This window comes from Brassica napus, chromosome A2 (assembly GCF_020379485.1).
Source record: "Brassica napus cultivar Da-Ae chromosome A2, Da-Ae, whole genome shotgun sequence".
Lineage (NCBI taxonomy): Eukaryota > Viridiplantae > Streptophyta > Magnoliopsida > Brassicales > Brassicaceae > Brassica > Brassica napus.
The window spans coordinates 9,558,627-9,582,046 of NC_063435.1; the positions used below are offsets into that span (position 1 = coordinate 9,558,627).

At 34.5% G+C, this 23,420-nt stretch overlaps 2 protein-coding genes across 2 annotated transcripts; one reads left to right on the plus strand and one right to left on the minus strand.

The window, feature by feature from the left end:
* Positions 1 to 3,427: 3,427 nt before the first annotated feature.
* Positions 3,428 to 5,139, minus strand: LOC106420404 (peroxidase 11-like). The gene is made up of 4 exons (XM_013861243.3): positions 4,820 to 5,139; positions 4,427 to 4,618; positions 4,156 to 4,321; positions 3,428 to 3,960 (listed from the first exon to the last, which is right to left on the minus strand). Exons 1-4 carry the CDS (start codon positions 5,039 to 5,041, stop codon positions 3,533 to 3,535), a joined length of 1,008 nt encoding a protein of 335 aa, XP_013716697.2. The 5' UTR covers positions 5,042 to 5,139; the 3' UTR covers positions 3,428 to 3,532.
* Positions 5,140 to 19,873: 14,734 nt separating this feature from the next.
* On the plus strand, positions 19,874 to 22,303 carry LOC106420434 (protein SOB FIVE-LIKE 2-like). The gene has a single exon (XM_013861267.3). The coding sequence runs from the start codon at positions 21,650 to 21,652 to the stop codon at positions 22,082 to 22,084; it is 435 nt and encodes a 144-aa protein (XP_013716721.2). The 5' UTR covers positions 19,874 to 21,649; the 3' UTR covers positions 22,085 to 22,303.
* Positions 22,304 to 23,420: the final 1,117 nt, after the last annotated feature.

The following is a 23,420-nucleotide window of genomic DNA, read 5'->3' on the forward strand; positions in this document are numbered from 1 at the left end:
TTCTGGTACCTCAACTTCAGTGATAGCGTCTTCTTCTTGCAAGGGCGGTTCTTCTCCAACGACAATGCGTCCACGAGGTGTAACTTTGATAGCAGTTACCCAGTTTATCCCGGAAGTTCGAAGCCGAGGATAAGGAAGGAAGCTAACTTGCTCGGCTTGTGAAGCTAAAATGAAAGGCTCAAATTTGTTGTATCTTCTCCCAAAATTGACATCCACAACACCAAATTTGTTATACCGAATCCCTCGGTTCACAACAGGATCGAACCATTCACATTTGAAGAGGACGCATTTTAGCTTCAATAACCCCGGAAATTCCACTTCAATAATCTCCTGCAATATCCCGTAAAAGTCTGTTTCACCTTTCACACATATTCCGTAGTTACTCGTTGCCCGATGTCTCCCATACTCGTATGTGTGAAAGGTAAATCCTCGTGTGAAATACATAGGTGATGTGGTGACCTTTGCAACTGGACCTTGAACCAATTCATGAAACCATACGGGATAATAAGGATCGTCATAATCAACCTGCAAAAAACATATATATATTCTTAAACACTTACTTAATTAATATAATAGTATGAGATATATTACCTGTGAACCAGTTCTTCTCGATATGCATGACATCCAGATTGTGGCGTAAGAGAAGATCCTTCCAATACGGTAGCTCCCAAAATATACTCTTCTTATGCCAATTGTGAGATACACCATACCCATCAGGCATATTTCCAGGAACATGCCAATTTCCTCCAACCTTAACTGTTTCCTGAGCTCCGTAATAATCAATGTCCGCTTCGATCTGCTGGCCGGTGAGATATGGAGGAGGACTGTCTCTGACAATTTTTTTGTGTCGAAACAATGTCTTGTTTCTTCTGTACGGATGGGCAAGTGGAAGAAACCGACGATGACAATCAAACCAACAACTCTTCCTACCATTCTTCAGTTGAAAAGCATCCGTGGATCCAAGACAATACGGACAAGATAATCTTCCATGTGTTGTCCAGCCAGACAACATCCCATAAGCAGGGAAATCACTTATCGTCCACATCAGAACTGCTCGCATCGTAAAATTGGTTTTCAAGGAACAATCGTACGTCCTCACCCCTTCTGACCACAATTGCTTTAGCTCTTCTATCAACGGTTGAAGAAAAACATCAAGAGACCGTTTTGGATGCTTCGGCCCTGGGATTAATATGGTCAAAAATAGAAATTCTTGTTCCATGCACATATCCGGCGGTAAATTATACGGCGTAAGAATGACTGACCACAAAGAATATTGTCTACCAGACATTCCAAATGGACTAAATCCATCGGTGCATAACCCAAGATAGACATTCCGAATATTTGTAGCAAAATCTCCGTGTACCTTGTTGAAATGTTTCCACGCTCTTGCGTCTGATGGATGTGCAACCTCACCATCTCTCTGGACATGTTCGGCATGCCACCTCATCGACGCAGCAGTCCTCTCAGATTGATATAATCTTTTCAATCTGTCTGTAATTGGTAGGTACCACATCCTTTGGTACGGTACCCTATTCCTCCCACGGCCTTGCGGTTTGAATCGTGGTTTTTTGCAGAATCGACACTCTTCTAACTTGTCATCTTCCTTCCAGTAGATCATGCAGTTGTCGATGCAAACATCAATCATCTCCGAGGGTAACCCAAGACTATAAACCAATTTCTGAATCTCATAATAAGATTCAGCAGACACGTTGTCTTCTGGCAAATACTCTTTAAACAACTCCGCCCATGCATCCATGCAATTCTCAGGTAAATTATGATCCGTTTTAATATTCATCATCCTAGCTGCTAGAGACAATTTAGAGAGACCTTCTCTACAACCAGTGTAGATTGGTTGATTTGCAGCATCTAGCATTTCATAAAATCTTTTTGCATCCAAATTAGGTTCTTCTACATTTCCAGTTCCATCTGCTATTGTTGTAGTTGTTTCTAAAAATGCATCACTAATCATATCTTGAACCCTATCATGATCTACCATCTGCTCCTCTTGATGATAATTATATTCATTATGCACATGATTCGGTTCTTCATTATGATGAGCATCCTCAAAATTAGCATTACTACTACTAGCTTCATTTCCCCCATAACCCTCTCCATGTTGATACCAAATGTAATACTGTGGTGTAAATCCTCTGTTTACTAAATGATTCCATACAGTTTCACTACGTGCAAATTTCGAATTTTTGCATTTTGAACAGGGGCAGAACATCTTACCGCTTTCCTGCGTGATCGGTGTACAGCCCGCCTGGTGCATGAATGTCTCTAGCCCGTTCAGAAATGCATTCGTCACTCTCCCGTCGGAATCTTTGTGCAAATACATCCAACTTCGTAACTCGTAAATACTACCGCCACCGACCATTTTTTCTACTATTTTTTTTTAAATTTTTTTTTTTTTCCGTTTGTGTCTTGTGAGGAAGAGAGTTGTGTGTTGTGAGGAAGAGAGTTGTGGGAAATGACATATATATAGAGAAATTTTCGAGTTGGGTAGTTGAAATATAACAACGATTTTACAAGGGAAAGTTTACATGGATTTTACATAGTTTTTTTACAACGACTTTACAACGAAACTCGATAAGTTTTTCACCTAAATATAACGGTAACATGATTCGTTGTAATATCGATGTAAAATTTCATTTTCGACGTACTTACGTCGTAATATTACATGGCGTTTACGACGAAATTTGGTTTCGTCGTAATTGCGTTGTTACCCCACCAATTACTATTTCTAAAACAACGATAAGGAACCTGTGTCGTTCGTCTGTCTGCCAATTCAGTGGAACGACAAGGAGAAAGTGGACGGAAGTGCAGCTGGTTTGTACTTGAGAGGAACCTTTGACGATGGTCGGAGGTTTCACTCAAGTATAAACCAACTTCACTTCCCTCCATTTTCTCCTTATCGCTCTACTGAATTGGCAGACAGACGAATGACTCATGTTCGTTATCGTTATCTTCGAAATAGTAATTGGTGGTTCGAGAAGAAGAGAGTTGTGTGTTGTGAGGAAGAGAGTTGTGTGTTGTGAGGAAGAGAGTTGTGGGAAATGACATATATATAGAGAAATATGGTAAGTTTTACATGGATTTTACATGGAAAATTTACAACGCGTTTACAACGAACTTAGGTAAGTTAAAGCACTTTCAATACACGTTTTCACCTTTATGTAACGGTAACATGATTCGTTGTAATGTCGATGTAACGTTTACAACTATTTTGCATTCCACGTACTTTCGTCGTAAACTTACATTAACTTTACGACGAATACATTTCGTCGTAAATTACCATCGAGTTTACGACGAAGTCATGTCGCGTCGTAATTGCGTTGTAAAGCTTATGTAAATTTACGAGGAAATAATTTCCTCGTAAAATACCGTTGTTACTGCTACGTTTTCTTGTTCAAACCGTACCAATTAGTTTTCTTGTTCAAACCGTATTCTTGTTCAAACCGTACCAATTACTGTTTAACACGGCCTTGCGGTTTTTTAACACAGAGAAAATAGTTTTGTTAAATGGATGTTTTCATGTATTAACGAATCTGCAGTTTCTTCGAACTTCTCCATCGACCAAGCTCTTGGAGTTCAAAATGTTCCCCATCTTTACCATCGACTTGGAGAATTGCTCGAAGAAAGCCACCGGATTTTCCGCGTACTTGCTCACTATCCGCCGTGTCTGTATACCGAACATGCTCGTGTACATCGCCTGGTCAGAACTCAGCAACCCTTCTCCTCTCAAGAGCGTGTGGTAGATGGAGTTGTCAAAGAGATTCGGCGTCACATTGTCCATGGCCGTCACGTTTCTATCACCTTCTCCGCTGCTCTCGGGACAAATCTCTTGGAGTCTCGCCAGATACGTCGCTGATACGGGGTTTAGTGCTGTCGTTACCCTAAAATCTCCATAGATCCGCGACCGGAAGTTCCGACATTGTGCCATCCCTATCGTGTGAGCTCCTACTTACATAGAGTTTTTCAAATTATAAAATAAAAATAAAATAAAAATAAAATAAAAGAGTTGGCCAAATTTTATGAGTTTATATCGGTTGATAATATATTTTTTCTTTTTTTGGTTCAATAATATCATATTCCGGTCTATCACAATACTGAAATCACTTCCCGGTTTAGTTTAGTTTAGAGAAGTGATCTTACCGATAAGAGCGACCATGTCTTCAACAGAGAGACCCTGATAGTAGAATTTAGCGATGATGCTGATTAAACCCTCGTCAGGAGTTGGAAGATTCGTTGTGGCAAGCGCGTAGCTTGCTGTCTTTGAATCTTTTCTCCCCACAGGAACGTCCCAGTAAGGCCCACCAACCTTTAATCAAGCCAAAAGTAAACATGTTGTTTCAATTTCTTAACTCATATATAAAATATACATGTTGGTTGTTATAACCACCCATGACTAGTGACTAATATGTACCAGGATTGTAGCATCTCTAGCAGAAATTGTGAGAAGATCGGCGCACGAAACAACTCCAGGACATTCGGATTCGATTATGTTCTTGATCCTGTCTATGATTTTGTATCCTTTCAGTGAGTTTATGTTGGGAGAAGCTTTCTTCTCTCCCTTCAATGACTCTGTTTCGTCTAGTAACACAGATCCATCGCATCCCTGCAATACAAGATGAACCCTTAAGTAACTACTATCCCTAAAATAAATCAACCGCTTTTAGTTAAACTTTCAGCTAGACTCTTGTCTTTGTTTCATCAATAGTCTAACAAAACTCTTGTGTCCCAATTAGATTGAATGAATGAGGATAGCAAGAGGCTGGAAGCTTTCTTATGTCTCAATTAAGGTGTGTTATGTACTTACTTGGACAAAGCAGTCGTGGAAGTGTAAACGAATAATTATGGCTGCATTTCTTGGATCTTCCTTCACTATGCATTCCATTTCTTTTCTGATGACATCAAATACCGTCGGGCAAGTAGACTTGTAATAATCTAGGGTTAAAGGAAGATCCATTCCTGATACATCAAAAGAGAAGCAGGGAATAAAGATGGCATGGACGATACATATCACAAGGAGGAGTTTCATACTTCTCCTGTTCTCTAGAGACCCTTTTGCTAAACTTTTTTTTTTCAGAAAATGTTAAAATGTTAGTGAGAGGTAAGGAGTGGGAGAAATTGGGTGGGACTTGAAAGAGATATATAAATTTGAGAAAAGATAGCATTGTAGGGTTTTAGTTTTCTTGTGCCACAAGGGTTTTGAGAAGTTGGTCAAGTGAGATACAACTAATTTTATGAGATGGTTGTTGGGTTTTCCTATAACCCAAAGATAATGAGATGAAAGTTTATTTGAACAACTAGATACGAGTCTGTGCGTTGCAACGAGTTTTTTTTATGTTTTAACTTATTAAAGAAAATAAAAATAACAAATAATTTTATTGTACTTTTCGGATTGTTTTTGCATATGTTTTGTGAGACTTATTTTATAATTAAAAACTCGTATTTACACAAAAATTACAAATGAATATTTTTATTATATAATCATTGTGCATATGTGAATTGTTATTAATTTTATACTTAGGGGTAGAAAAAATACTCGTACCTATAAATTAAAACCGAACCCAACCCAAAGTAAGAATTGGAACGAAAAAGAAAAATTGAAAGTTAAATAAGACCAGTCGAGTCAATGACAACATTATAAACCTTTTAATGTACTAATTTAATATTTCACTAAACTTATCGATGTTTCATAATTTTCTTAATTCATTATTTCTTAATGATTTATTTCCATAATAACATTTTAATTAAAAATTGAAGCAGAAAATATTACATAAAAAAAAACAAAAAGGTAATAAGATGACGATGAAGCTTGATTTGTTTTTGAAAAACGCGTATAAAGATCACTTACCGTGACAATAATAATAATCTATTTCTTATCCCCAACAATGAAAATATATATCAAACATGTGTTTGATTTTTGTATGACCAAGACATATAAATACCAATCATGACAACATCTTAATTTCTGATTTTTGTTAATTAAATAGTTTTAACATCATACTTGTCATCAATTTTGTTTTTTAAATTACTATTAAATAATTTTTTTTTTTAAAGTGCTAAGATTTTTTTTAAAAAATCAAATACTCTTTTACATTTTGTGTTTAGGTTTTTAGAAAATGAAAATTACTATCATATAACCTTTTACCATTATCTTTTATTTAGAATTTCAGAAAAAAAATTATTATCAAATAATTGTTTCAAGTTACTATTAAGTAATTTTAAATTATTATTTTTACAATTTTTATCAATAGTATTTTTACACTTATTTTGTTAATTAATTAATTTTTAGTATTATATTCATCATCAAATTCTCTCTTAAAATACATTACCAAATAACTTTTTACAATTTTATTTTGGTTAAGACTTAAAAAATATGATTCAAATATCTTTTGTTTATGATTATTTAAAATAAAAAAAAACTATCAAATATTCTTTTACAGGTTTTTTGAATTTTAGAAAAGGATATTAATATTACATAATCTTTTAAAATTTTATTTTGTCTAGGATTTAGAAAATAAAATTACTATCAAATAATTAGTTCGAGTTAATATTAACTAATTTTAAAAGTTGCTATTTTCATAATTCAGTTTTTTCAATATTACTAATATTTTAACAATTTTTATTTGTCAATTAAATCATTTTTAGTATCATGTTTTTCATTAAATTTCAAAAGTGAAAATTACTATTAAGTAAAATTTTACATTTCTCTTTTGTCAGGATTTTTAAAAAATATTTGGTTAAGATTAAAAAAAAAAACTATTTTACAATTCTCTATTATTTAGGATTTTGGAAAAACAAAATTCCAGTGGCAGGTTTTTATTGACACATTAAAAATGTAATTTTTTTATTGGCACATATCACAATCATATCGGGTGAAATATTTGAAGTTATTTTTAGTTTATATCTTTTTAAACAAAACATTATCTATTAAAAAGGAAAGTTAGTTATTTATAATTAAAATAATATTACTTTTACAATTTTATTTTATTTAGACTTTCAAAAAATGAAACTTACTTATTTAATTTTTCTTTAATATTTTTATTAAATAATTTCTTATATTTGTACGATACTATAATTCGTTTTTAAAGATATTTATACAACTGATTTATTTTAATAAAAATTTCTGTTTAATTTATTATATATTTTGTCTTATATACATAAACACATATTCATGATATTCACACATAATCATGTACGACAACAACATCATAATTAAAAAAAATATGTTAGCATCACAAGATGTAATAAGGATAATAAAAAGATAAGTTGTATCAAGAAATTAAAAGAAAATACACAAGTGATATTTTTCTTGCAAATATTTTGTTTTGTGAAAATAATATTAGGAAGTTTAAACCTAATTAATATAAAAGTGAAATATTTGTAGCTATTTTTGGTTTATAATTTCTCAAGATACAATCATCTATTAAAAAAGAAAGTTAATTATTTACAATAAAATAATAGGAGTACTTTTACCATTTTCTTTCGTTTAGGCATTAAAAAGGGAAATTTTATGTTTACCATTTTCATGGTATCAATTTTCATATTTTATATTCTTCATTAAGTGGCAAAAGACTCTTATACCCTTGCTATTTATATATATAATAAATCATTATTTAAATAAAAAAATAAAAAAAAGAAATAAAAAAGAATTCTTTTTTATGTTTTCGAATTATATTTTTTCAAATTTGAGCTTTTCTATAATTTTTTTTTATTTTTTTTCGAATTTGTTTTTAATTTTTTTTTAAAATTTTTTTTTTGAAAATTGAAAATTATGTTTGAAACTATTTTTTAAATATTTTTTTATATTTTTAAGTCTTTATTTATATATTTATTAGAATCCTAAATTTCACATTCTAAAGACCTACCCCACCCCTCACCTCTAAACCCTAAGTCTATATTATTTAACCGTAGGGGTATAAGTGTTTTTTCTTCATTAAAAGTGAGAGTAAAAATGATTAGTATAAATATTAAAGGTGGTACTATGAATGTGGTATTTGTGGCAATTTCCCGAAAAAAAGAATAATACTTATTTTATAGTTAGTTTTATGATTTCTATTAAATAATTTCTTATTTATTATAATACCTTTTTAAAGAAAAGTTACTTTCAAATCACTTTTTACAATTATTTTTTTGTTTAAGATTTTTTTAAAAAACTACTATTCAATAATTTTAACAATATATAACTGTAAAGACTATGTAATAGTAATACTTTTTTTGAAATCTTCAAAAGAACCATAAAAAAATATTTTGTAATAATAATTTTCTTTTTCTAAATATCTTTTAAATCCTAAATAAAAGCGAACTCTATCTTATTTTTAACACATGTCACAATCTTACAAAATTTATGACATATATTGTGATTATGTTAATTAGCAATTTTAAAGAACTAAACTGTATATAATAAGATAATACTTTTTTTTTTGAGAAAACAATAGTAGATTACTATAAAATGTAATATATCCACGTATATATCCACGTATATATGATGTTTACGTTTTAAACGATAGATCTCTCTTTTTTGTATCTTTGCAAGAGTTGCAACAATGTTCATTAAAACTGATTCTTGAAAAGAAAATTCAAGAAGCCTCGTTGTTTTGTCTTTTGTTCATTTTTTCTTTGCCATCAAAATGACCATTTTGTTCAACTGAGAAATTATATAATTTCATAAATGAATTTCTGTTCTTTTATCGCCGGTTATAACACGACAGCAACACTGATACACAAGTAACAAATCCTGGTCAAAATGGTTCAATAGTAAATCCAACTTTCTGTATACAGATAGTTATGAATTTGTAACTATAGCCGCCCACAATAATACCGTATGAATTGGTTAGATATGTAGGTCACCAATAGGCAATAGGTTACATGAATTCATTTTCTGGTCGATATTTGAAATACTCTTAACCTCGGCAATAATTTATATCTTTTGTTTATGAATAACGTTTGCTAATTGTTCTTCTCTTCATCTTGTTTTCTTTCCCCAAATGAAGAAAGATCAAGAAGTAGGAGGGAAATATTTATTCACTCGTTGGCGTCATCTTGAATTATACCGATTTAATGAAAAAGAAACTCCAAAACCTTAAAATAATAACGACATCGTTTAATACTGAAAATATTTTATTGATAAAAATACTGAATATTTTAAATATAAACAAGTTGACAACAATTTAATAAATTTATGTTTTAGCAAAGTTGAACTTACGTACGTCGTTTTCTTTTTGAGGCCAACCATATTTGCTAAAAACTTAAATTTATTAAATTGTCGTCAACTTGTTTATATTTAAAATATTGTCAGTATTAAAACGGTTTAAAGCAAGTTTATATATGGCAGGGATGCATGCACTAGTTGGAAGATGAAACTTGAGTTAGGTGGTTTTGGTGAAGTGGTAGGAGATTTTGATGACGTCTTCGTCTTGAACACGTCTTAAATACAGTTTAAACCGACGGTAAAATATTAACATCCGAACGATTAGGCATAATTATGTGTCAGTTTGTTTGGTGTGTGGTGAATTTCTATAGACTATAAACTCAAAATCATACCAACAAAACTTACAAAACTCTCCTCTTCATTTATTCTTTCTTCCTTCCTTCCGTTCTCTCCCTCAAAGTTGTATTTTATAATTTCCTCTTGTAGTACTATACTGTAGTGTAATTTTCATTCATTTAATGTCAACATGTAATATTACTATACATATTGGTAGGAGTGAGCGTTCGGGTACCCGTTCAGATTCGGATCGGGTATTTCCGATTTTCGGGTATTTCGGTATAGAGGTGTAGAATCCGTTCGGGTATTTTTGAACTTCGGGTCGGGTTCGGGTATTTTTAGTTCGGATTCGGTTATTTCGGATCGGGTTCGGATATTTAGATTTTGAAAAAAAAAATATTAAGTCTTTCATTTCTCATATTTCTTGTATTTAAAAATATAACTTTCACTTAACTAATTTTTTATTTTTAATAGATTGAATGGTTAATAGATTTGGACATAACATTTTGAAACTAAAAAGACATTAATTTGATTATTGTTTTTAAATTTTAGATGTAACTTTTAGTTAATTCTTTAAATAAAATGTTTGACATGCATTTTAAGTAAGTAGCGAATCATTTTCTCCGTCACTGTATGTATATTATATGAACTTAGAATATGTGTAGTATCAATATAAATATTTTATATAAAATGAGAGATGTAAACTAGAAATATAAGGTTAATTATACATATGTTCGGTTATCTTCGGATATCCATTTGGGCTCGGATATTACCCATTCGGGTTCGGATATCCAATCTCTCATAATTCAATACCCGTTCAAATATTTTGCTACTTCGGTTCGGATTTCGGTTCGAGTTTTTCGGATCGGGTTCGGATGCGGCTTCGGATATCGGGTAAAGTGCCACCCCTACATATTGGACCGCAAATTTTATTTTCATTGGGGTAAAATAATTCTTTGTGAATGAATAAACAAAAGGCCCATTAGCTCATTTGGTCAGAGATAAAGTTATTGCTCTTGGAACTGTTGGTTTAGAAAAAATAAACAGTCAAGGTTATATATCATGAACTATTAGTATCTAAAACTAAATTATCATAATATTTCTTCATCAAGGGAGGAGTACGGGGAAGACAAGTTGTGTCAACAAAGAACACTCTCTCGCCATCTTCATCTCATATACAAAAGTTCTCTTTTGATTTATCGTAATGTCTACCATCGAAGACAAATAGTTTGCCAGAGTAAAGGGTCATGTGGACTAGACAAAAGTTACTCATCTTCTTGCAATAAACTTTTCCTCCTCGAGTTTGATAATGAATGCAGGATTGGGAAGTATTCATGTGACATCCCCAACCTAACATACCTGACTATTTCAGCGATATCACGATATTTTTCTCTAGCCACAAGAGAGGACACAACATGTCTTCTAAGATGCTTTTGACAAAAACCCATTAATATGAACCGCAACTGTAAGAAAAAAGGGAATAAAGAGGTGAACATTTCAACAAAAGCTCAGTGAGAGAAGTTCTAAGAGCTCCAAAATCATCTACCATCAATCACTACACAACATAACACTAACTCTACCTAGAACATCTAGTAAGCTAAAAGCAAACAAGAAATTAGCTTTTTGTTATTAATTTGTTCATTTTACTACTTTATAATAAATCACATCTAATATTTAAATTCTTTCTTATGTTTATAACTATAGTAAAGCCATTTTAAATCGATGCAGTTTCATGGAATAATAAAGTATTGCATTATTTTAAGCGTATGCATTGTACTTTGGTTTGAAGCTAAACTAACCTGCGGGTTGGCCCGCAAAAACTGCTAAATCATATGGTGTGGGTTTGGACATATGTACGTAAACCGCAATCCACGGCGGGTCGGCCCGCACGACCTATAGGAAAAAATTAAGACCTCAACGGGATGGACGGACTGACCCGTCTGACATCTCTAAGCTTATATATGTTAATTCTCAACTACTAGAGCTATGGTTAGTTTCTGTTAGAAGGTTAGGAACACACTTTACAAAATCCTCTGAACTAAAAGATATAGTAATAGCAGAGAATTCTGAACCAATAAAATCTATATTCAATGATTGCACTTTCTGGATACCGTGATACAGATGAAAAACAAAATTGGCCGAGAAATCTAAACGAAAGGTACGATGTTACAGCAGAGATTTTTTTTGTCATCTTATCTAAGATAGCAACCGAATCATGAAAAAGGCTTTAAGAAGTATAGTGGAGTGTCCAATTTGAATGAGGGAAGTTTCCAAAGTATATGCACAAAATACAATAATATAAAAAATAATTTCACATGGGAAGCTTACGAGTAAGAGACAAATGAATCCATGGGGAAGTATACCGAACAAAAGAAGGCATTCTAGGTAAAGCAAAAGTTTGGTGCTAAGGGACATACCCATTTTTTCCTTCAATTAATATGACATTTACTACTCCATCCGTTTTTTTATTATAAGTCGTTTTAGAGAAACTTTTTTGTTCTAAATTATATGTCGTTTTCGGTTTTCTATGTAAAATTTATTAATAATTAATGTTGTATAACCAATGGTAATATATCTTATATTTTTCTATTGGTTGAATTGTGGTTAGGTAAATAATTAATGATGTTTTTGTTTAGAAAATATAAGAAATTAATGGTTTTCTTAATCTACGTACATAGCTGTAAAACGACTTATATTAAAAAACGGAGGGAGTAATTTATACTATAAAATCCATTTATCATACTTAATTGTGTTATAATGAATGTGATTAGAAAACACAAAAAAAGAGACGATAAATGTGGATCCTAAAATCCATACTAAGTATTTGATAATGATTGATTGTAAAGACTAAGAAAGAAAATAATATGGACAATGATATTCTCAGAATACAACTATGTAATAAGATTCTGGTTGACAAAAATAGAATTTATTAATAAGATGTGATTCAAGTACAATGAAGGTATACAATGAATGAGACGAAAACAATGACTAGAATCTATAGAGAGAAATGAGATCGAGGTCAAAGTCGAGTGTATGATGTTATTAACACAAGACAGCATTTCAAGACCAAGCCCAAGATAATACTAACAAGCCCAATACTATGATGTAAACCCATGTGTGATAGGGTTTCTTGCAAGTGAGTTAGTAGTAGTATAAATAGAGTTGTTATGTAATGAATAAGGTAATTTTGCTGCCGTGAAAGGCAGCCCCTCTTATCCTTAATGAAATATCAGTTCAAGTTCTTGTGTTCTTGGTGACAAAGCTAAAGCCTTTTCCTTTCTTTACTTCTTGTTCAATAAAGCTTTAATAAGCTATTTCAATATCTCTATTTCTATCTCTTATAAGCATCAATCTATCTTAGTTTCAAAACTCTCACATGGTATCAGAGCTTCAGTCGATTCATGGGTCTTATATTTTTTTTTTTTTCTAGAGCTTCCGCCTACTGTCTGAAACAAGGAAAGAAAAGCTTTGTCTTTTCAGTCAAGCCTCTACTCCTTTTATAGTTCAAAGTCCGTGTCTGAAGAACAAAAAAAAAAAAAAGGTTTTGTTTCTCTTCAACGACAAAACAAAACCAGAAGGGACAGAGAAGAATAAAGACATAGTCAGCTTCTTCATCACTTATCCACGGTATTTTCTATGTTCTTTTCTCATGAGACAGAACAAAGGATAAAAAAAAAAAAAAAGGAAATTTGTGTGTTGGGTTGAGTTGCTGGCTAGTTTAGATTCTGAGGTTAAGATAGGTTGGGAAAAGGAACGCTGAACTAAGTATGCTAGTTTTGGGTTGATAACAATTAAATTGTGGCTGCAAGTTCCTGGTTTTCAAGAAGGCACACAAGGTGCTTGATAAAATGCCACAAAGAAAATTAGAATGGTTCAGCGGTAGTTTATAGTTGGCTAATGGATAGGAGTTAGCAAGGATAGCTTGTGGGGACATTCCCATTTGCTTGGTGATGGATACAGAGGAACCAAGAATTGTGTGATGAACAATGGTGAAAGAATACCTCTGAGAGACTATACTAAACTCTCCAAGTCAAAGATACCTCTGAGGGAGTCATGATAGATCTCCAAGTATACACCAAAAGTTGTCATCTGGTTCAGAAGTCTACTGTATGATCATCTTCGACTGATGCCTCCTCCAAAGCCAAATTCATGTGGATTCAAACTTGTCAGCTTTGTGTTCACCCGCTGCCAAGTTTGCGGGGGAGTATTAACACAAGACAGCATTTCAAGACCAAGCCCAAGATAATACTAACAAGCCCAATACTATGATGTAAACCCATGTGTGATAGGGTTTCTTGCAAGTGAGTTAGTAGTAGTATAAATAGAGTTGTTATGTAATGAATAAGGTAATTTTGCTGCCGTGAAAGGCAGCCCCTCTTATCCTTAATGAAATATCAGTTCAAGTTCTTGTGTTCTTGGTGACAAAGCTAAAGCCTTTTCCTTTCTTTACTTCTTGTTCAATAAAGCTTTAATAAGCTATTTCAATATCTCTATTTCTATCTCTTATAAGCATCAATCTATCTTAGTTTCAAAACTCTCACAGATGTGTCTAGGATTGAATGCACGTGTCCTCTTTCTCCCTTCTCCTCTCCTTTTATAGTTGTTCTTTTATTTGGCTGTTGCCGGGATATCTTCTTTAGTTTGTTGTCCACTCTGAGATCTCTGGTTTTGTTCCTTTTAATGAGTTAGAAAAATATTCCTCTAACTCTGATCTTTTAATTTCCATGTGGGCTTTCGACCTCGTTTTTCTACTACGAATTCGGCGTTGTATCCCCATCAACTGATCATGAGATCGAATTTGATATTAGTAGTGGAAAATGGGCTTACTCTGTTTTGGGTTTTATTTGGGCTGTTTTTTGTCTTTTCGAGATTTGGACCCAACAATATATATAAGAAAATAAATGATACAAAAATTTATTGTGATTTTCAAAATTCTATTACATAAATGAGAAAAAGAATTTTTTTATTATTATAACACTAAAATATATTTTTGAAAGCAGTATATATCATTAAAGAATACAAAATATAAATAAGAATTTCTCAACTCGAATAACAATAACGAATTTGCAAATATAGACTCAATTAAAATGATTTTAAAAAGAGACCTTTTTATTTTTTGATCAACCAAAGTTTTTATAAATTAGAAGACTAGGGCAGATTTTAATTGAGTTCAAATTTGCAAATTTGTTAGCGTTTTGCAACCAGATTTGCTGGCCCATTTTGCTTCTTTGGAGTGAAAGAGAAAAAGCAGAATGTGAAAAACGATGATAGAGTTATAGAATTCCGTGGAGATCATTTGGTTTTTTGATCGAAACGATGACTCTGATGAGCACAAGTGAGTCTGAACGAAGCGAGATTTTGGTGTAGCCAAGATGAATGGCGTGAGAGAGGGCTGCCCGGATCGCTAATCCTTCGGCTTGAAGGGCGGATGCGACATGCAATTGCGATGGGAAGCCTTGAAAAGGAGGCGATTAATCGTTTGTGAAGATCCATCCAAGTCCGGTTTGTTTTGTGATCAAGTTCCAAACAGCATTTGTGTTGCAAACGGTTGTGTTCGGTGGGAGTGTCGGAGTCAACGAGAATGGTGTGTCAATCGGAGTCTTTGTTGGATCTTTCAGATCCGATTGAGCCAAAGTTCATTCATGAGGGCTTGAGATTGCTTTCGTGATACCATCTGCGGAGTGGTATGTCGTGATTCAAACAGGAATAGGTTACACGTGGTCGAAAGAGCCCATATGATCCAGAAGAAGATACTTCCAGAGACTCCGGTCGGTGGGAGGTTGATCCAGTGAGTTGAAGCTTCTAGAGCAGAGGCGAAAGTCGATCATGAGATAGAGCAGAAGGGCGTTTTTAGCAGAACCAAATCCCACACATGAGACGTGAAACTGCAGTGCATGAAGAGGTGATCGATAGTTTTCGTTCCTCCAGTGAGAACAAATGGAGTTAATTGAAACACCCCTCTTGATTAGATTGTCACCCTTTGATATTGCGTCATGTAGGATTTTTCAAATGAGGAGCTTGTGTTTTGGTGAGCAAGTAGCAGTCCACACAGCTTTGTTCCAATTTGTAGATGTCACAACAAGCGGTTGTAGAGGTTTATAGAGTGATATCTCAGCTGTATAGCCCGACTTTTCTGAGTAGGAGCTTGATTTGGTTGGATACCAAACATATATGTGTCACGTGCCCCAGTAATGCTCGATCTGATCCGTAGGATATCATCTAGCACTTCCAGTAAGAGTTCTCTGTTCTTTGGGATATTTCATTTTTCCGATCCTTTCAAGATCAAGTCAGCTATAACCATATCTTGTTTAATTTGTTTCTTGTACATGACCGAAAGAAAGAAGAGGGGAGCCAGTAGAGATCCAAGATTAACTCCAGACTTTGGTTATTGAGCCATTGCCAATGATCTTCCCCAGATGTTTTACGAGGAGATTTCTTACTGCCAAGATTCCACGCCAGTTATGTGATATTGATTTAGACGGTTCAATCCGAAGAAAGCTGGCATTTTGGCAATACTTCCCTATGAGAACTCTTGAAAGCAAGCAATTAGGATTAGTTTTACATTTTCTACGGTAGTTTTGCCAATAAAGCCGTATTAAATAATTGTATATACATGAGTCCTAAACCCCCTGATCCTTTTGGTTGTGTTATTTTCTCTCAAGAAACCCAACACATTTTCTTCTTTCCATCATTTGAGTCCTACCAAAAACGAATCATAGCTGATTGGATCCTTTTACATAAACTTATGGGTATCTGGAAGCATGACATCGGAAAGTGGGAATGGCTGAGAAGACAGACTGGAGTAGGGTGAGTTTGCATGCAGTAGATATGTATCTACATTTGTATGACCAGGAGACTGCACATTGGTAAATCCTATCTACGAAAGCAAATAAATCCTTCTTCCATTTCCCGAAATGTTCTGGAAGACCTATATACTTTCCAACTCCTCTTCTTTTTCAATATCGAGTCAAAATAAAAGAGACCTATCTAAAATAAATACTGCTACCGAATTATATAAGATTCAAGGCATATCGACAAATTCGTATACTCACTACAAGAAAACACAAGTTTTACGAGGGCAGTTTTCCTCGTTACTTCGTCGTAAAAGCAGTGTTACGACGAATTAGCGAGGAAACCCGTTTCGTCGTTATACGTTTGTCGTAACGCATATATCCTCGCTAATTCGTCGTAAAGTAGCGAGGAAATAATTTCGTCGTAAAAGCGAAGGAGGATATTTTATCGTAAAGACCACGTAAAGATTCCACGTAAGGACGTCGCTAAGTTTCCTCGTAAATACCACGAAAAACTTTCCTCGTAAAACCCACGTAAATAAATACTCGTAAAATAAACGTAAATACCTTGACAGCTTTCCACGTAAAGAAAACGTAAAAACCTTGATAGATTTCCACGTTATTTCCTTGTAAATGTTTCCTCGTAAAAACCACGTTAAGCTTCCACGTAAAGAAGCCGCAAAATTAGCTACGAATTTACTTCGTTTCATTATTTTATAGAAATATAAAAAATTATAATTGTAAATATAATTTAAATTATTTAAATTATTAATAAAATTAAAATTCTAAAAAAATCAAAACCAAAATATTTTATATATAAATAAGTTTTGAATTCATAATACAAGAACCGAAATTAAAAAGAACTAAGGGTGGTCGTTAATCGCCTCGTAGAATTCATCACTCCTCGCCTGAACATCCGCCTCGGCATGTGAGTCGTCGGTCGGTGACTGGCCTGGGATAGGATTTTGTTGTCGCATGTTCCTCAACAAAGTCGTCCATTCCGGATTTGTGGCCGCTACAACGTCCAAGAAGCCCTCGAGTCCACCCATACGAGATCGCAGCTGAGTAGACTCTCTACGCAGCTGAGTAGACTCTCTACGCAGCTGAGTAGACTCTCTACGCAGCTCTTCGGACTCCCTACGCAGCTGAGAGACTTCATCATCCCGTCGCTGAACATAAGACGATGTCGCTCTCGGAACATCGTTGACGGAACCAATCCCCAACGTCCGTCCCTTTTTTTTAGGGACAACCTTAAAAACAAAAAATAAATTTTCTTAATAAAAATTTAAAGTTAAATTAAATGAATATTTAAGAAAATTAAAATTTTAGAAAATTTACCTCCTCGTAAAGCTTATCCACTTCAGGTGTGGATAAGGTGACGGGTAATCCATCGGTGGACTGTTGGGTCAGCTGGATCTGGCGTTCTTCAACCCGAGCAGCCAAATCGTTGTAGATTTGCTCGGACTTGCCATCTATAAATCGGCCCGCCTTGTTCTTGTGGGTCCTCTCGTAAAGTTGCATAAGAGACGGGAATTCTCCCGTCTCTTTGGCCTAAAAAAACATTTAAGAAAGTTGTTAATTAGAATATATATAAAAATATACTAAAAATTTAATATAATTAAATTTTTAATTACCATTTCCAAACGGACACCGGCGTGGGATTTTTGGCCCGTAGTGTGAAGCATCGGCCCGTTCCCGTGCTCATCGACTGTGTTACGGGAGTTAGAGCAAGACTGGACGATTCTAATGGAATCAGGAAGACGCCAATATCGGATGAGGCCATCCCAGACATCCGTGGTGAGCTCAGCGGGTTTGCCACGCTCATACCGCTTCACGATCCAGTCACCCTTCCAGTTGGAGACCGTGTCCAACAAGCGAACTTTCGCCTTCACGACAAACTTCTTCCTCACCCTCTCAGTGATCCCCAAGGCCCAATTATATTTTTGCTGTTGGAAAAAATAATTTATAATTAGTTTTTCAGAAAAAAATATATATATAAATAATAAAAAAATTTAAAGACATCCGTCAATCCCCCACCTGATGTAGTGGGGCGTCGTTTTCCAGTTCGGATGTGGCATGGAGAAGTAACCTTTTATCGTGTCGGTTACGTCCGATGCAAGACATCCGTCAATCCCCCACCTGAAAAATACAAATTTAAAATACAAATTATTTTTTAAAGTTATAAAAGAATTTAAAAAGAATAAAAAAATAATGAAACATACCATAAAGTTCCGTCCGGTCGGTCGGGGTCGATGACTGGTAAACCTTCTATGCCTGGCAGACGGAGAATGTCCTCTACGGTGTACTGCGAGTAAGAAGCACTCGGAGGCACCATCAAATCGGGATAAATCTCGGCCGCGGGCATCGTAGGAGGCACAGGAGGAGGAGCCATCTGGGGAGGCACGTGAGGAACCGATGGTGCACTAGAAGAAGGAGATCCAATGACTCTCTGAGTGTACTGAGTCTCGGGGACAGTCTCCTGACCCGAAGAACCGGGAGCTGAAGAAGACGACGGGTCTAAACGACTACCCGGCTCACCGAACATCTCTCTGTAATGGGCAGTAAGTCTACCTTTTCGAACCTGAGAAAAAAATTTAATTTTTTAAATTTTCGTGAACAATATACTTCCCAACATTATCCACCTAATCAACATTAAATAACATAAGATCCGTAAACCTATCTAAATTCCCTATACTAACCACCTAATCTATCCTAAACTAATCAAACTAGAGAGGAATTAGAGAGACTTACCATTGCTACGAATTAGGGAGGAAGTGGAGAGGAAGTGGAGAGGAAAGACGGAGCGAGCTCGCTCGGGATATATATAAGATTACTTGTCCTCGTAATTTCCTCGTAAACTTACGAGGAATTACAGAGACCCGCGTTTTCATTTACGACGAAATAGCGACGAAATACAAAGGTCCGCGTTTTCGTTAACGACGTTTTTACGACAAAATGGGTTACGTGGAATTAACGAGTTAACCAGTTACGAGGAATTAGCGAGCCTTTATTTTCTATAAATACCCACAACTTTCCTTCTCAAACCACACACACAAACTCACAAAACACACCCTATTCTTCCAAACATTAAATGCTTCCAAACATTTTCACGGTTTGCCAATTTCGAATTGTTGCATTTCCGACAAGGACAGAACATCTTACCACTTTCTTGGGCGAGCGGTGTTGAATCTGCTTGGTGCATAAATGTCTCCAGCCCCGCAAGGTATTCTTTCGTCACTCTCCCGTTAGCATCTCTATGCATATACATCCAATTCCGCAACTCGTAAATAGTCCCAGAGCCAGCCATTTTTTTTCTTTCACGTTTTTTGTTGTTGGTGTGTTTAAAATGATGTTCCAACATCCATATTTATAGAAAATTTTGAATCTGGTAGTTGTAATTTTACTATGAAATTACGACGAAAATTAATTGTATGGCCAAAAAAAATGTGAGCCACCTACCAAGTTGGTGGATTCAAAATTTCCTCGTTAAGTACACGTAAAATATTTCGTCGTAAAGCACTCGCGAAATTTACGTGGCTTTTACGAGGAAAAACTATTTCCTCGTAAAAACCACGTCAATTTACATCATCTTTACGACGAATATGTTTTGTCGTTACCTTACGACGAAATAACGATGCTTTTCTTTCTCCACGTACTTTCCTCGCAAAATCAACGTTTTTTTACGAGGATTATTTTTCCTCGTTAAACTTCCTCGTTAAAGTTACGTTTTCTTGTAGTGACTCATTATTTAGTAGAAACAATGGGTAATAATATTCTAGAACTCATCGATATAGAAGCCACTCCAAATTCTCCTTTTTCTTTTTCTCAACTACTCACCACATAAATGTAAGTATCAAATTTGTTAAGTTTTCTTTATATATTTCTAAATTATATAAGATTGGCCAAAAGGTACCGTAAGCTTAATCCCATTACTAATGAAATAATGATTTCATTCTCATATAAAGAAACAATACTCACACCTCTAGGATGAAAGATAGTACAAAGACCCACATGAGAAAATACAAATGAGTCTCCCAGAAAAAACAAGCTTGGATGTATTAACGATGTGTACAATTCTAATGAATCCTAATAAATCTCCACTTGTGAGACCCACAATGCGTATTATTATATGTACTATGAGGATTCAAATTTTCATAAAGTCTAAAATTTAATTACTTCAATGCTTAAAAAGAAAGGTCAAATTCTTACTACAACACCCTACATACCCGTTTTTAATGTTATTTATGCTTTCTCCCACTTGATTTTGCTTAGTTGTACTTGTAACTAATATGAATCCCAAATGGTGTAAAAAGTGAACGCCAACCCATCACATAAACAAGAAATTGAAAATAATTTACTATCTATGGTTTTTCTTTTACTTTAAGAATAAAAAGTTTTAAATGACAATCAATAAATCCAGTTACCTTACCTTGAATGCAAAAGAAAACAACTCTCTCTATTTTGGGAGAGAGAGGAGACTGGAGAGCCAAAAGGCTGCAACACTTTTTATGACCAAGACAGGACTGAGAAGTGAGAAGGAAGACGAGTATTAAAGGAATGAGGAAGAGGAACAGCTCCTAACCTAATTAAGAAAATAAGTTTCACATTCCTTCTTGTAATTGTTGAGTGGCTCTCATCTTATTTCCACCTCAAAAAGATGATTTTTTTTATTGTGGGATAGATTGCAGCTCAGTGAATTAACCAAAGAGAGAGAGAGAGAGAGAGGAGTAAAAACTAGTAAATGTATGTCTATCCTATCATGTGGTTATCAGCAATAAAAAGAACATAAGAGACAAAAAAGGCGAGTGTTAACCAATGAGCATTCTCAGACAATACTTAATGAGAGAGCTCGGAAAAAATTACTCTGGTTTGGTGGGAATTGATGTTTTCTATCTCATCTACGGTCGGTGTGGGTTCGAACCTTGGGAACTATACGATTCGATTCCCGATAGATATCTCTATAAATAAAAGTTGTAAAGCGAATTAAATTTTTAGAAAGTGTACCATTTTTTATTTCAAGAACTCGCTTACTAACCTTTCTCCTTCATATATATATATATATATATAATGGCTTGTCTTGTAGTTCTTCAATTGAGAGAAAACAATGGTGTTAGAATTGCCATGTGGTGATACTCGCTCCTTGTATTCAATTATATGAGTGATTCAATAGGCTCCAGCTTTTCTTGATTCTGAAACACAAGAAAGGGAAAAAAATCATACGCAAAACATTATTTATTGATGATTAAGTGCAAAGCTAAAGACAGCAAGAGACATAAGGGTTATACCAGAGGGTAAAGAGATTGAAATAGGCTGAGGTACGTAAGTTTTATTAAAAAAAAGAAGAAGCTAAGTTTTACTGTTTATGTTGGCTATGGAGTCTCCAAGAATCCATGAAGGAGATGCTGAGGAAAAGAGTAGTTGTGAATCAGGATGGACTATGTACATAGAAGACACCTTCCATGGAAACCATCACTCTGAATTTGTCTATGAAGAATATGATGATGATGGTAATCATTTTCGTGTAAAAGATGTCGATGATGATAGTAGTGAAAATGGGAGCGATGACTCGATGACTTCTGATGCATCTTCATGGCCTAGCACTCAGCTTCCAAGGAAGACAAAGAATCATGCAGCTGCAAAGAAGAGTAATAATGCCAAACAAGTCAGTCATCACACAAAGAGTAGAGCTCGTGAAAAATCCACCGACCAAGAAGAAGAATCTGAGTTCAAGGGTAAAACAAGAACCATTGCAGCTAGTCGTGTTCAAAGTAAAGGCAGGGTGAGAAAAAACAAATAAGACTCTAAATACTGGTTTTAAACTTCTATTGCTATATCCAATATTCTCTTTGGCTCAAGGGATATCACAATCTAGACCATGTAATTGTTACCTTCATTTGAAATTTATGTGTAATAGCCTTGTTTTCTATAACAGGATTATGTTTTTGCCTTAAAGCAAATCCCGTTCCTGTAACTTTATTTGCCTTGGAGCTATGCTAATAATATCTATTTTTATGCACATACTCCGTTTTAACACTAACGAGAACAATTCAAGAATCAGTAGCCATTGAAAATAAAATTATGTATACACATTACTCATCATCCAAACAGATTCAGATCCAAAAGATTGAGTTTCAGATAAAACAAAGAGTTTGATGACAAAACAGGAGTTTCTAAGGTTTTTACCATTTTGTTCAATAGTTGTGGCCCCAAAGTTAGCTAATACACCATAGCTTTGCCTGTTAACAGAGAGTTGCTGCTTTCAATGCCTTCACATGATTCTTTTTTTAAGAACAAATTTCAATCATTCAAGATATGTCATTATCTACTTTTATAAAACTTTTCATAACCAAAAATTCATATAATACTATTTCACATCAGGAAAAAAGTTAGACAAAATAAAAACTGTTTGTGATATTCTTCTCCAGCTTTTCAGCACAGTAAGAACCATGTAGCTTCTGCCTGTTCACAACAATGAATAGAAATTGCATCTATCAGGGAAGAATCTCCAAGAAAAAAGATGATGAAAAATTATTACTACATCATAGATTTAACTGAGAGCCAAAAGATCAATAACTTGAGATAACGTAGTACATCACGGAAAGTCAAAGTTGGTAACATGTATCAGTATACAGTTAGTCTAAGAAAATGACTGAAAATATTTTTAACTTATTGAGGCAGATTGAACTGGGAGCGGAAAACAACAAAGATTTTAGCTGGCAGCTTGCTAGGAGAGGACCGCCTTCACGTAGATGTGATTCTCAGGTCACTTTCGACGTTGTAATCTCAAATCCACCATGCACGTGCAGAAGCAATAAACAGGTAGATGATAATGAAATAAGGGTCGTCCAATCTAATTCTATGACCCACAAAATTGTGAGAGAATGTGACTCAGTAAATGCACAACACGTTGGACCTGGTCTACCAATTTCAATTTGAGGAAGACGGTATAACCAAACGAGCAAAGGCCAAGAACCAAGCATTTCTGCTAAACACATGGCCTATGCACACGTTCCATTCGTAATCGAAAATGACATTCAAGGATCATTAAGAAGAGCTTCAGTAACATACCGCATTGGGTGGAAAAATAACATGAAAAAACTAAAATTAACTGTTGATATGCTTTGGTCTGATAT

Excerpts from the sequence above, each read along its gene's own strand:
- LOC106420404 (XM_013861243.3), bottom strand. The coding sequence starts at position 5,041 with ATGAAACTCCTCCTTGTGATATGTATCGTCCATGCCATCTTTATTCCC. Across the intron at positions 4,619-4,819 it reads TCCACGACTGCTTTGTCCAA|GGATGCGATGGATCTGTGTT; the intron begins GTAAGTACATAA and ends CTTGTATTGCAG. Across the intron at positions 3,961-4,155 it reads AGACATGGTCGCTCTTATCG|GAGCTCACACGATAGGGATG; the intron begins GTAAGATCACTT and ends CTATGTAAGTAG.
- LOC106420434 (XM_013861267.3), top strand. The coding sequence starts at position 21,650 with ATGTTGGCTATGGAGTCTCCAAGAATCCATGAAGGAGATGCTGAGGAA.